Genomic DNA, 13,906 nt, shown 5'->3' with positions numbered 1-13,906 from the left:
TTTCTTTCCTGTTAAAATTTAAACCTATTTAAATTTAGAGCCAAATAGCTCTACAACCATGTGCAAATATAATTTTCATAAAAATGAAACTTAAAAAATAAAAGAATGGAAGGTGACGTAAAGGAGGCAGTGAATGCAGAGATTACTCTTTAAGAAGTTTAGTTCTAGGGCGCCTGGGTGGCTCAGTTGGTTAAGCGACTGCCTTCGGCTCAGGTCATGATCCTGGAGTCCCGGGATCGAGTCCCGCATCGGGCTCCCTGCTGAGCAGGGAGTCTGCTTTTACCTCTGGCACTCCCCCCTCTCATGCTCTATCTCATTCTCTCTCTCAAATAAATAAATAAATAAAATATTTTTTTAAAAAAGTAGTTCTAAAGACGTAAAAAGAGAAGATGGTAGCTACAGAGAGTGGAAGTCAACAGTTATTTTTTTTAGTTAGTGGTTCTCTTCCCCCACAAATGTGTGAGCATGTTTACTGGTGAAAGGAAAAGAATGAATAATGAGAGAGGCTGCCAAGGTTTTACCTTTGTTTTTTAAAGATTTTATTTATTTATTTGACAGAGAGAGAGAGAAAGAGCACAAGCAGTGGGAGTGGGAGAGGGAGAAGCAGGGCTCCCTGCTGAGCAGGGAGCCTGATGTGGTGCTCGATGCCAGGACCCTGGGATTATGACCTGAACTGAAGGCAGATGCTTAACTGACTGAGCCACCCAGCACCCCAAAGGTTACACCTTTACAAAGATGTCAAGTCCTTTTATAAGACAGAGGTCTAAGATTCAGAATTCATAGGTAGGAATTATCCTTTGACGGATGGTGAAAGGGGAGAAATATTTAAGGACAGGATTATTTGTGCCCAAGTTTGATGGTGGATATTACAGGCAGATGAATGCACTCTCACCTTGTCCAAATTTTCTTTGTTAAATTTTCTATTAGGAGTAAGGGAAGGTGGAGGAAGGACAAGGGCAGTTGAGGGAAGATGAAGGCATGAGAACCAATGCTTAAAACTGAAAGCTGAGGGGACTAAGCAGGAAATGACATATGAAAGATTACTTGGCAGTTCTGTGAGCCCAGTGAATCAAGACCAGTCTCATACTGCATTTTAGTAAAGATGTAGAAATGCAAGTATTTGTACTGATTGGAGACAGACTTTTGGTAAATAAGTAGCTATGACACAAGGATTAGGAAGAAAAGAGTTGAGATCAAAGTGTTGAGGAAGTAAAAATCTGTGGTTCTTGAGAGGTACAAATTAAGGAGGGGCTAAGTTACTAAAGTCAAGGTTCCAAAGTCATGTGAAGGTGAAGAACAAATATAGTGCAATAAATCAGTGACAAGCAGGAAGGGGAAAGGGTTTCACAAATAGTAAAGAGTTGACAAGATTTCTGTGCATCTGATCAATAAAATGGGGATAAGTAATTCTTGCTCTACCCAATATGAAGAGTTCAAATAATGAGAAATAATTTCTTGGGATAGGAGGACAAAAAGAGCCTCAAAATATAATGCATAATCTTAAGAGGCTGTGAATTACTCAGCTATTTCATTTATTATTCACTTGATAGCGTAACTTTTACTTGAAAACAATAAAATGTATTCTTTAGAATGTTTTTTTTTAAGATTTTTTAAAAGATTTTATTTATTTATTTATTTATTTATTTGAGAGTGAGAGAATGAGAAAGAGAGAGCACATGAGAGGGGGGAGGGTCAGAGGGCGAAGCCGACTCTCTGCCGAGCAGGGAGCCCGATGTGGGACTCGATCCAGGGACTCTGGGATCATGACCTGAGCCGAAGGCAGTCGCTTAACCAACTGAGCCACCCAGGCACCCTTTTTTTAAAGATTTTATTTATTTATTTGACAGAGAGAGAGCAGGAGAGCACAGGCAGGGGGAGCAGTAGGCAGAGGCAGAGGGAACAGCAGGCAGAGGCAGAGGGAGAAGCAGGGTCCTGCTGAGCAGGGAGCCTGATCCGGGGTTTGATCCAGGACCCTGGGATCATGACCTGAGCCGAAGGCAGTCACTTAACCAACTGAGCCACCCAGGCGCCACTAGAATATTTTTTTTTTAAAGATTTTATTTATTTACTTGAGAGAGAGAGAGAGAGAGAGAGCACAAGCAGGTGCAGGGGCAGAGGGAGAGGGAGAGGGAGAAGCAGACTCCCCACTGAGCAGTGAGCCTGACGTGGGGCTCGATCCCCAAACTCTGGGATCATGACTTGAGCTGAAGTCAGATGCTTAACCAACTGAGCCACCCAGGTGCCCCACTTTAGAATATTTCTATCTCTGCGCCCCACTTTAGAATATTTCTACTTCTGACAGTATACCAAGTAAATCTGGATCTTCCCCTTATTTCAAAGAATTTATTCAATTCATATTTACTGAGTACTTATGTGCCAGGCATTATGCTGGATACAGTATATATACTGGCAGACAAATAGACACAGTCTTTCTCCTCAATGCCATTTCTGCCCAAACAGTAGTCAGACTATAAACAAGTCAACAAAAATTTATAATTATAAATGACAAAAGACAGTGTTGCAAGAGAATGAGGCAAAGTGGAGGATTTATTTAAACTGGGTAATGAGGGAAGGTTCCTAAGCTAAGTCCTAAAGGATAAAAAAAAGAACCATGTGAAAGATGAAACATAGTGTCATAACCACTCAGGGCCTAAGGACAGTGTTAGGCAGAAAAAGAAGACCTATGTCTAACATGAATAACTCCAACATCTAGAGTTTAGGCCGAAAAGAAGGGACCAACAAAGGAACCTATACAGAAGCAGCAAGGGAGGTAAGAAGAAGGAATACAGGAAAGTATGAAATCTTCAAAAGCAAGAGAAAAAAAATGTTTTAAAGAGAAAAGAATGGTCAATTGTATTCAATGCTGCCAAGAAACAGAAATATGGAATAAAATTTTTAAAAGATCTAATGGATTTAGCAAACAAAGGTGTTTTGTGGCCTTAAATAAAGTGGTTCAGCGATAAGTGCTAAAGCCAGCCTAAATGGGTTGAATAGTGCATAAAGAAAAGGACAGGGAGAAGAGAATAGGAAAAGAAAAAAGGAAGAGAAGGAAGAGGAAGATTTCACTATATTATAATTCTGGATAACATAAAACACACAGGGCCGCTGATCCTGGGCTGCTGGGATCAAGCCCTGAGTCAGGCTCCCTGCTCAGCGGGGAGTCAGCTTGTCCCTCATCCTCTGCCTCTCCCCCTTGCTCGTGTTCTCTCTCAAATAAATAAAATCTTTATAAAACACACACACACACACTTTAATATGCAGTTAAGCTCAACAAGACAGGGCAATCCCTATGTGCTTGAAGATGAGGTTTCAGGACCTTGATGACAGAAAGCTAGTAAGCTCTCCCTGTGAAAAGTTCAGAGATATGAAGAGTTGTCTCTACAGAGTGACTACCGACTGGTTGGTAGAGCACGCAACTCTTGATCTCGGGGTTGTGAGTTTGAGCCCCAAGTTGGGTGTAGAGATTACTTAAAAAATAAATTAAAAAAAAAAAAAAAGAGTTGTCTCCATCCTTGAAACAGGAACTAGAAAACTGAACTATATCATTACCTTCTGTCCACGAAGACATCAAGAAACTCATCATCTATCAGGGTATAAATTGAAAGGGTCATGTATAAGAAGAGGCTGGAACTTCAGACCAGTCATTGGTGGATGTAAAGGATTTACACCATCTACTCACAGCAGGAACCCTTAGTTTAGGTATTAACATTTTAAAACCAGTCCAACAGCAGTTAAAGACCCTAGATTTTAGCAAAGGCACATATGAAACTATCTCATAACAACTCCCTCCAAAATCCAGGATACAAGAAACTTCCACAGAATGAAAAGATGACAATCAAAATTGCAAGCCACACAAGGAGACAAATACTGTGAAAACGTCAGGAGAAGCAACAAACTATAAAACATATAATCGGGGTGCCTGGGTGGCTCAGTCGTTGGGTGTCTGCCTTACGCTCAGGTCATGATCCCGGGGTCCTGGGATCGAGCCCCACGTCAGGCTCCCTGCTCTGCAGGAGGCCTGCTTCTCCCTCTCCCACTCCCCCTGCTTGTGGAAGTTCCCTCTCTCACTGTGTCGCTCTCCGTCAAATAAATAAATAAAATTTAAAAAATATATATATATAATCAAGTACTAGAAATAAGATTTGAAAGAAATTATAAAATAAAAACATTGCAATGTTTAAAAACAAAAAAAGGCACAGGGCGCCTGGGTGGCTCAGTTGGTTAAGCAACTACCTTTGGCTCAGGTCATGATCCTGGAGTCCTGGGATTGAGTCCCACATCGGGCTCCCTGCTCAGCAGGGAGTCTGCTTCTCCCTCTGACCCTCTTCCCTCTCGTGCTATCTCTCATTCTCTCTCAAATAAATAAATAAAATCTTAAAAAAGAAAAGGCACAAATAGCACCCCAAAGACAAAACCCAGACATTACTAAAAAACCAAAAACCAAAAACAAATTAGAAATAGAATAAAAGAGATATTTCAAGAATTTAAAAAGTCACTGCCAGTGAAGCTGTTTTTAAAAAAAGTCAGACATGTATGGAACCTGGGTGCCTCAGTCAGTTACAAGTCTTAAGCGTCCAACTCTTAGGTTTCAACTCAGGTCATGATCTTATGGGTTGTGGGATGGAGCCCCGTGTTCTCTGCATTCAGTTGAGAGTCCACTTCAAGATTCTTGCCCTCTGCCCCTCCCCCCACTCTCTCTCTCTGACAAATAAATCTTTTTTTTTTTTTTTAGATTTTATTTATTTGTCAGAGAGAGAGGGAGAAAGAGCACAAGCAGAGGGAGAAGCAGGCCCCCACTGAGCAAGGAGCCCGACTTGGGACTCGATCCCAGGGCCCTGGATCATGACCTGAGCCAAAGGTAGATGCCTAACTGACTGAGCCACCCAGGTGTCCCTCAAATAAATAAATCTTTAAAAAAAAATGTTAGGGGCGCCTGGGTGGCTCAGTCGTTAAGCGTCTGCCTTTGGCGCAGGTCATGATCCCAGGGTCCTGGGATCGAGCCCCGCATCGGGCTCCCTGCTCTGCGGGAGGCCTGCTTCTCTCTCTCCCACGCCCCCTGCTTGTGTTCCCTCTCTCGCTGTGTCTCTCTCTGTCAAATAAATAAATAAAATCTTTAAAAAAATAAATAAATAAAAATAAAAAAAATGTTAGACATGTAATAAAATATATTTACAAATGTTAATTATGGAATATAGGTGGTTGGTATATGGGTATTAACTATACAGTTCTTTCCATTTTTCTGTATGCTCAATTTTCATAATAAAACATGAAAGAAAAGATCACTAAAATGAAAAATAAGTAAATGTAAGTTAGGTACAGCTAGAAGAGAGAATCCTCTATACTATCTTCTATAAGCTCTATGTTTTTTCCTTTTACACAGATTATTTATGGTATGATTATTGTATTGTATAGTATTGTATGTATGGTATGTATAGTTTTTTTTTTTAAAGATTTTATTTATTTATTCATGAGAGCCAGAGAGAGAGAGAGAGAGAGAGAGAGAGAGAGAGGCAGAGGGAGAAGCAGGCTCCCAAGGAGCAGGGAGCCCGATGCGGGACTCGATCCCAGGACCCTGGGATCATGGCCTGAGCCGAAGGCAGACGCTTGACCATCTGAGACACCCAGGCGCCCCAGGTATGTATAGTTTTTTTAAAAACTGATTGCTGGGGCGCCTGGGCAGCTCAGTCGTTAGGCGTCTGCCTTCGGCTCAGGTCATGACCCCAGGATTCTGGGATGGAGCCCCATATTGGGCTCCCTGCTCAGTGGGAAGCATGATTCTCCCTCTCCCACTCCCCCTGCTGTGTTCCCTCTCTTGCTGTCTCTGTCAAATAAATAAATAAAATCTTAAAAAAAAAAAAGGTAAAAATCTGATTGCTTTGTGGCTTAACTTGATTTCAGTTCTTCGAAATTTATTGATACTTTACGACACAGGTTATGGTAGAAAATTTTGTTTAAATAAATAAATGTTCCATATATGTTCAAAATTTCTGATTTTCAAAGTGATTGGATTCATAGTTCTATATAACCAGTAATGAAATCTGTTAATGTGTTATTCAAATCTTCCAAATGTCTTTGCTGAATTTTTCTTCTACTTTTAAAATCAATTATTGAAAGATATATTAAAATCCCCCACTATTGTGGTAGATGTAACATTTCTTATAGTTCTATCATTTTTATATTAGCTATTTTTTATGGTAAAAGAGATTTTTAAAAATAAATCCCTTTTCCCTCTTCCCACTTTAAGGTTCCTGACCAAAATCAGTTTCTATATGATAATCTTAATTAAGCCTATTTCTTACCTTCAAATTTACCTATGCTATAGTAGAGACTGGGCACTGTACATCTTGAAAGGCATCTTCCCTGGTCAGTCTATTTGAAAGCTAACTTATAACATGGTCTAAACTGCAGTTTTCTGCAGTTTAAACTAATCCCTTAAAAAGGAAAACACTGATGTTCTCTCTCTCTCTTTTTTTTTAAGAGAGAGAGCAAGGGGGAAAGGGAGAGGAAGAGAGAGAATCTTAAGCAGGCTCCATGACTAATGTGGACACCAACACGGGGCTCAATCTCATGACCCTGAGATCATGACCTGAGCTGAAACCAAGAGTCGGTCACTTAACTGACTGAGCCACGGAGGTGCCCCTCAATCTGTTATTCTTAAAATACTCTAGCCATTGAAAAACAAAAGTCTTGTCAATAGGTTCAAGTTCCCAAAGGACTCTTAAGTAACAATTTTTACTGGTACTACTCCCTACTATGTACCAGGCACTGTGTTTTCAGAGACTAATGCAATCATTCCAACAGACTTCTGAAGTGGGTCTTAGCGCTATAGTTTTTACAACAGCAATATAGGAAAGGAACAGAAACCTGAGGTCTACTACTAATTACTAATCATCACCAAAGATCAAACAAATGCTATCATCAACAGAGATCCTTTCCACCAAAATGAGTATCTCTTTCAGTGTGAGCACCCAACATGCAAAAATGGCTTCATTCAAGTACCTTATACTTCTGTCTCAATTCTTCTGTGTCTTCTTTTTCTACTTCTAGGACACGGCGCCGTTCGGTAGCATCTTCAGCATAATCAAGCTTAATAAAAATAGATATAATTAGTCTTAATTCCTAAAGTACCCCAATTAGCCATTAAAAAGTCATCTGCACAACTACAGTATTGCATGAAAATAAAAACTTCATATTATACTCAGCTACCTCTTACTTTATTGTTCCCCTACAGAGAAAAAGGTACAAAATAACTAATTAATCCTTCCATGCTGGTGGTTCCCAACAGGCACATTTTCTGATGATAACAGACTTTACTACAATGTTCAATGCCAAAGAATTAGGAGTAAATGGAGAAAATATTTTAGGCAATGAAAAGAAGGTATCACAGATAACAGCTGCACACGGGGCAAAGCTTCTACCACGGCAATTATTTTCAGAGTTGAACAAACCTGCCTAATAAAATGAGCACCAGGATCTGGGTTTTAAGTGTGATCCTGCCTTGTGGCATAACCCCGGGCAAAACATTCAACTTCCTTATGCCCCTGTTAAAACAGGGGCATTACCAGGTGCCTAGGTGGCTCAATCGTTAAGCGTCTGCCTTCGGCTCAGGTCATGATCTCAGGGTCCTGGGATCGAGCCCTGCCTCGGGCTCCCCGCTCTGCGGGAAGCTGGCTTCTCCCTCTCCCACTCCCCCTGCTTGTATCTCGCTGTGTCTCTCTCTGTCAAATAAAAAAATAAAATCTTTAAAAACAAAAACAAAAAAAACAGGGGCATTATCTATCACCTACCTGCCCCAAAGCCAGCACTAAATGAGAATGTAAAATATATTTTTAAATTTCCAAAGAAAAACACTAAAACTACATTCTATCTAATAAGTGTATTCCTGTACTGGCATCTGAATTTGGAATTAATACCAATTTTAAATACACCATTTTAAAAAAATTAGCTAACAAGATCAATTTACCTCCATTTCCATGCGACCCATGCCCATGACATCATACTTGACGACAATCGGAATGGGATCTGTTCTCCCTGTAACAGGAACACATTATCAAGGTAAGAGGCAAAGCTAAGCCAACAGTTCACTTTATACATTGGGTTTGGGTGGTTAGAGATCTTGCCTTGGAGTGCAGAGACCAGAAAGCTACAGTGAACCAAACACAAGCCATTCTCACAGCTTACAACCAAACCTAACTCTCCCAGTTTAAGCCCAACTAACCACCTTGGTTGACATTCCAGTTGGGGAAAATTCCAGATTACTATGACAAAATTAAATAAGTAATGCAAAGCACTTCTAAGCAATGGCACCAGGAGATTTAAAATCAAAAACTTTAGAAATTGCTTTTTAAAATGATCCCCAAATAACTTTCCATCAAGAATCATTTCACTCTTACAGTCCACTGACATCCTCCCACACACACTTTTAAAACTAGTAATAAATATCTCAACTGACATGCTTAAACTTAAAAAAAAAAAAAAGGCACGGTTTCAAACATGATACAGGAAAACTCTGTAATTGCAATTCAGCATGTTTAATATTTTTTTGTTTTCAACAATTAACTGGGGCTGCAACAAAATTTAAATAAAAAGCAACAGTTAGTTGCCCTTAGGGACAAAAAATTGTTTTACTTTTAAACTGGTGCTCTGAGATCTCATTTTCCAGAGTGGATTTAACACTGGCTGTGGCAATCGGTAAGCTGTGAAAAGGACTAGTTGCGAAGAAAATTGACTTTAAACTAATCAATCTATGCTGGAGATTTTTAAAAATGTATATTTAATCCACTCATAACCAGCCAAACAAAGCAAAATGGGGCAGACAAGCACTTTACTACCACAGCTGTTTTACATCACAACTTGCGCTGTTTATTGTGATGTAAGCCCACTGAAAAGAGGACTGACTTACCTTATCCGTTGTACACCTTTAGTGAAAAAACACAATGTTTACTTCCCTCATCATTTCACTCAGGCTGGTGTAAACAATTGTTTTTTGTTTGTTTTTTTGTGTTTCTGTTGTTGTTGTTATACACACATATGTATTATACCTTTGGGCTAAAAGTTGAGTTTTGTCAGGCTAAATCTGAGGTATTACCAAAACCAATCAGAAAAAAATAAATGCCATATTCATGACTAGGCTTGGTCCTGGAGAAAAAAGAAGAAACTGTTTTCAAAGTGACTGGCAACCACTTATATCCAGTTGCTCCATATATATATATATATATTTAATTTTTATCTTTAAAACATAATGAAAAACAAATTCAGAAGCTTACTTATCACCAATATCCCATTATAGTTTTCAAACAATAAATAAGGAGATAATTAGAAATAATTATCACAGTGAAAGTTTAAGTTAATAAAGATACTTTTATGCCAGGGGAAAAAAGGAAAAAAGTTCTAAAATACAGCCTTCTTTTAGAAACTATCAAAGACTGCCAGTTAAACAAAATGAAAATGCATACTACCTTATGCCCAATGGTATAATAAATAAGCAGTGACTGCAATCTTTAGCAAAAGGACCAAATTAAAGACAGGTTATAAAAATGACTTCCTAGGTGCAATATCACTTTCATAACGTCTCAATCAGGGATTTACTGGTAAAATACACAAATGCTCCAATGAAAGAATTGAAAAGAAATGTCAAAGGAATTTACTTTTTTTGGTTTTGGTTTCTTTTTTGGTCTGTCAGAATTTGTTTTGCAAGAATCAAGAAAGTTTTGGTACAGATTCATTACCTCTGTAAACCCCTGTTTATAAACTCTGCATTAGTACTTTTGCCTTCTAAGGCAGTCAAAGTTTGTTTTAATTTATTTATAAATTGCAGTAGCAAGTGCTAGTGCCCATTACATTGTGGGAAAATCAAGTTTTTGACAGTATTAGAATTTAATATTTTAACTGATTTTTTTTTGGCAGTTCTAACACAAACAGATACATCCCTTCTTAACAGTACCCTTTAATGAACAAGGATCAGACAAGTTGCATAAGGAAAGGAAAGGAAAATGAAAAAGACCAAGCAGAAGGATGAAGGCTACAACAGAGAAAGTAAGCCTAACATATTGGTGCACTGATGACAAAAGGAGTAATTCAGTCTGAAAATAAAAAATTACCACTGCTAAGTTTACCATCACCACAACAAGTCCAGGATCATAATGCTGTAAAAAAGAAACACCATTTGTTAGGCAGAAACCATTAGGGTAGGAAATAGGCCTTCTAGCAGGCAGATGGGAAGGGGTAAAGTAACAATTGGTTTGTCCCTCCCCCAATTTCAGCTGAAGAAGAGGAAGGACACTTTGTGCTACAGCAGTTGTTTTCACATTGGTTGGCCCAGGGTGTGAGATTTTTGCACTGCCACTTGAGAACATGTACAATCTCCTCTTTAATAATTTGGCTGGGGCGAGGGGGGGGTGTTAAAGTGAGAGAACTAGCTCTAGCTTCCAATTTTTAATTTAACTATTCATTCTGGTAAATCAGTATTCAGGGCCCAAGTTGGGACTTCTCCTTAAAGAAATAACATCAAAGATAGATCAACTGGACAGTGATCAAGTCATTTCCTTCACTAAAAGAACTCTAAGAGGATTTTTAGGTTGGGAAGGGAGTCATCAAGACCTTGTTAAAAAAATATATATAAATAAAAGGTCTGGAAAATAACCTTTTACACTAAGTGCTTCGAAAACTTATGTATATTTGAGTTTCGTTATGAATGAATAAAACCCCTGAAGTAGCTTTCCTTAGAAATTTGTTTCCTTTTAATGAAGTCTTCCCAAACTTGCCAGCCAACATCTTTCTTTCTGCATACAACAACGCCAAGCTTTGAAGGAGACCAAGAACTCCAGAGAAAGTGGCATCGAAATGGCTGTCACATTTATAATTAGTCCACTCAGAAGTAACTCATCAAAGAAAATAAACAGTCTGGCTTTAAAAATAATCTGAAGGTATTATAATAACATTGTTTGGTGACAGAGGGGAACTACTCTTATTGTGGTGAGCACTGAGTACTGTACAGAACTGCTGAATCATGTACACCTGAAACTAATAACACTGTATGTTAATCATATTTCAATTAAAAAAAACATAGGGGTGTCGTGCTGGCTTAGTCAGTGGAGCATATGACTCTTGATCTCGGGTCATGAATTGAAGCCCCACCTTGGGCATAGAGCTTACTTATAAAATATATATATGACAACAACAACAACAAAAAAACCCAAAGAAAAAACAATCTGAAGATGACATTATTGTCTGGGCCAAGCATTAATTTCTTTCCATTATTAAAGAGGCTCCAGACGAAGGAAAACTCCTACTGGGAAAAGACACAGAATATATAATACAGGAAGAGACTGCTTAAAAAAACAAAACAGACTGCTTAAAAAAACAAAACAAAAACAAACAAAACAAAAACACCTCTCAATTTATTCATTTGTGATTAATGATAAATCCCATCATAAAGAACACCACTGTGGAACACCTGAATAATAGCTTATAGTGGTAATGTTTCAAAAAGTAGATAGGAACCAAATGTTTGCTAATATGATATTCTCTAGAAAACTCAACTTTTTTTTTTTTTTAAGATTTTATTTATTTATTTGACAGAGAGACACAGTGAGAGAGGGAACGCAAGCAGGGGGAGTGGGAGAGGGAGAAGCAGGCTTCCCGCTGAGCAGGGAACCTGATGTGGGGCTCGATCCCAGGACTCTGGGATCATGACCTGAGCCAAAGGCAGACACTTTACGACTGAGCCACCCAGTTGCCCCGAAAACTCAACTTCTTTTTAAAAAATAAATTGAAGTACGGGTGCCTGGGTGGCTCAGTCAGTAGAGCATGTGACTCCTGATCTCAGGGTTGTAAGTTTGAGCCCCATGTTGGGTACAGAGGTTACTTAAAAATAAAATCTTTAAGAAATAAAAAATTAAAAAAAAAAATTAAATAAAGGGGCACCTCGGTGGCTCAGTAGGCTTAGCACCTGCCTCTTGATCTCAGTTCAGATCTTTATCTCAGGCTCATGAGTTCAAGTTGGGCTCCACGCTGGGTGTGGAGTCTACTTAAAAAAATTAAAAATTAAAAAATTTTGGGGTCACCTGAGTGGCTCAGTCGGTTAAGTGTCTGCCTTTGGCTCAGGCCATGGTCCCAGGGTCCTGGGATTGAGTCCTGCATTGGGCTCCCTGCTCAGCGGGGGGCCTACTTCTCCCTCTCCCACTCCCCCTGCTTGTGTTTCCCTCTCTCGCTGTCTCTCTGTCAAAATAAATAACATCTTTAAAAAAAATAAAAATCTTTTAAAGGGACGCCTGGTTGGCTCAGTCGGTTGGGCATCTGCCTTCGGCTCAGGTCATGATCCCAGGGTCCTGGAATTGAGCCCCACATCAGGCTCCCTGCCCAGTGAGGACTCTGCTTCTCTGCCCCTCTCCCCGCTTGTATTCTCTCTCTCTCTCTCTCTCTCAAATAATATTAAAACTTTTTAAAATTAAAATTTAAAAAATTAAAAATAAAAATACATAAAATTCAATTAAAAATAAAATAATAAAATAAAATGAACTAAATCCAGGTTCCCTACTTCTTTGTTTCCTTTAAAGAAATAAAGTATTCTTAAAATTCATTGAATTAAGAACATTTTGTTGTTTATTTCACTCCAAAGGATGCAACTTCCACCAGAACACTAAACACTTTCCTTCAAAGAAATTGTCCTCCTCAGCCAAAGATCAATAAATATTAGAACTGTGATCTGGCCAACTGGAGAAGGGGAGGGAAAAAAAAGAAAAAGAAAACATACCCTGGTATCTAGAATATACTAATACCAGTGTATTCATGTGATGGAAAAAAGGATATTCATATTTTCGAAATCAAAACCTTAAATATATATATAAATATTGAATCATTATGTAGTATACCTGAAACTAATATTTTGTATGACAATTATACCTCAGCAAAAAAATGTATATATTAATTTAAGTATTTATTTATTTATTTGAGAGAGAGCAAGCGAGCATGAGCGGGAAGGGGGTTGCAGCAGCAGGCAGAAGAAGAGGGAGAAGCAGGCTTCCCACTGAGCAGGGAGACCATGCTGGGCTTGACCCGGATCCTGACCTGACCTGAAGCTAAAGGCAGACGTTTAATCGACTGAACCACCCAGGTGACCCCTGCCAAAATTTTTTTAAAAAGAAAAAAACTTTATGTTTCATTAACCAACCTGAATTGTACTTTGTATATTTTAAAAGGTAATTTTACTTCTATAATGACAAAAGTACTAAAATGTGCATATCTAAACATGCATCTCTCGCTAAAATGTGAAGCTATTACGACTTATCATTACTGAAGAGAAAATTAGGCCAAATATAAAAATTCACTGACTACAGCCACCTTGTTTCTGAGAAAACCCCTCATGAGTCAGTTTTGATTTGAAAATAATTATATACTAATCTACAAAACTGGCCCAAAGAATTGGATTGAAGACAAATACCTTTTTTTTTTTAAGATTTTATTTATTTATTTGGCAGAGAGAGACAAAGCGAGAGCGGGAACACAAGCAGGGGGAGTAGGAGAGGGAGAAGCAGGCTTCTCGCTGAGCAGAGAGCCCGATGTGGGGCTCAATCCCAGGACCCTGGAATCATGACCTGAGCCAAAGGCAGACGCTTAATGACTGAGCCACCCAGGCGCCCCAGAGAAATACTTTTTTGAGAAATGCTACTTTTAGAAACTCCAGAAATACAACAATTGGGAAGAAAATATTAAAAAACAACCATAATTTGGTAAAGAGCCACACTTCAAAATCATGATTTCCCCATAGAAACAAATTAGAAATCAAGAAGCTTTCAAAGTGATTAAAACACTGGTTGGACAGTCAATAGATAAAAGAACACCTCAATTTCTTTCTGCTGCCTTTCCCCTCAGTAAGACTGATTCAACAACAAATATTCATTACAAA

At 38.7% G+C, this 13,906-nt stretch overlaps 1 protein-coding gene across 4 annotated transcripts in view; it reads right to left on the bottom strand.

Moving 5' to 3' along the window:
- Positions 1–13,906, bottom strand: part of GPATCH8 (G-patch domain containing 8) — a 119,179-nt gene that overhangs the window by 46,977 nt on the left and 58,296 nt on the right. For 3 of the 4 annotated variants that reach the window (XM_088028239.1, XM_028092721.2, XM_028092723.2), the window contains 2 exons: positions 7,964–8,031; positions 7,000–7,086 (listed from right to left, as the gene is read on the bottom strand). In XM_088028239.1, the coding sequence (XP_087884365.1) occupies positions 7,000–7,086; positions 7,964–8,031 (155 nt within the window). Of the gene's footprint in view, positions 1–6,999; positions 7,087–7,963; positions 8,032–10,100; positions 10,146–13,906 lie in introns of all 4 variants that reach the window. The other variant, XM_028092722.2, reaches the window with a different exon arrangement.

This window comes from Eumetopias jubatus, unplaced genomic scaffold (genome assembly GCF_037043125.1).
Source record: "Eumetopias jubatus isolate StellerSeaLion01/CBP00866 unplaced genomic scaffold, mEumJub1_p1.0 scaffold_10, whole genome shotgun sequence".
NCBI classification, from domain to species: domain Eukaryota; kingdom Metazoa; phylum Chordata; class Mammalia; order Carnivora; family Otariidae; genus Eumetopias; species Eumetopias jubatus.
This window is presented reverse-complemented; position numbering and strand designations above follow the sequence as displayed.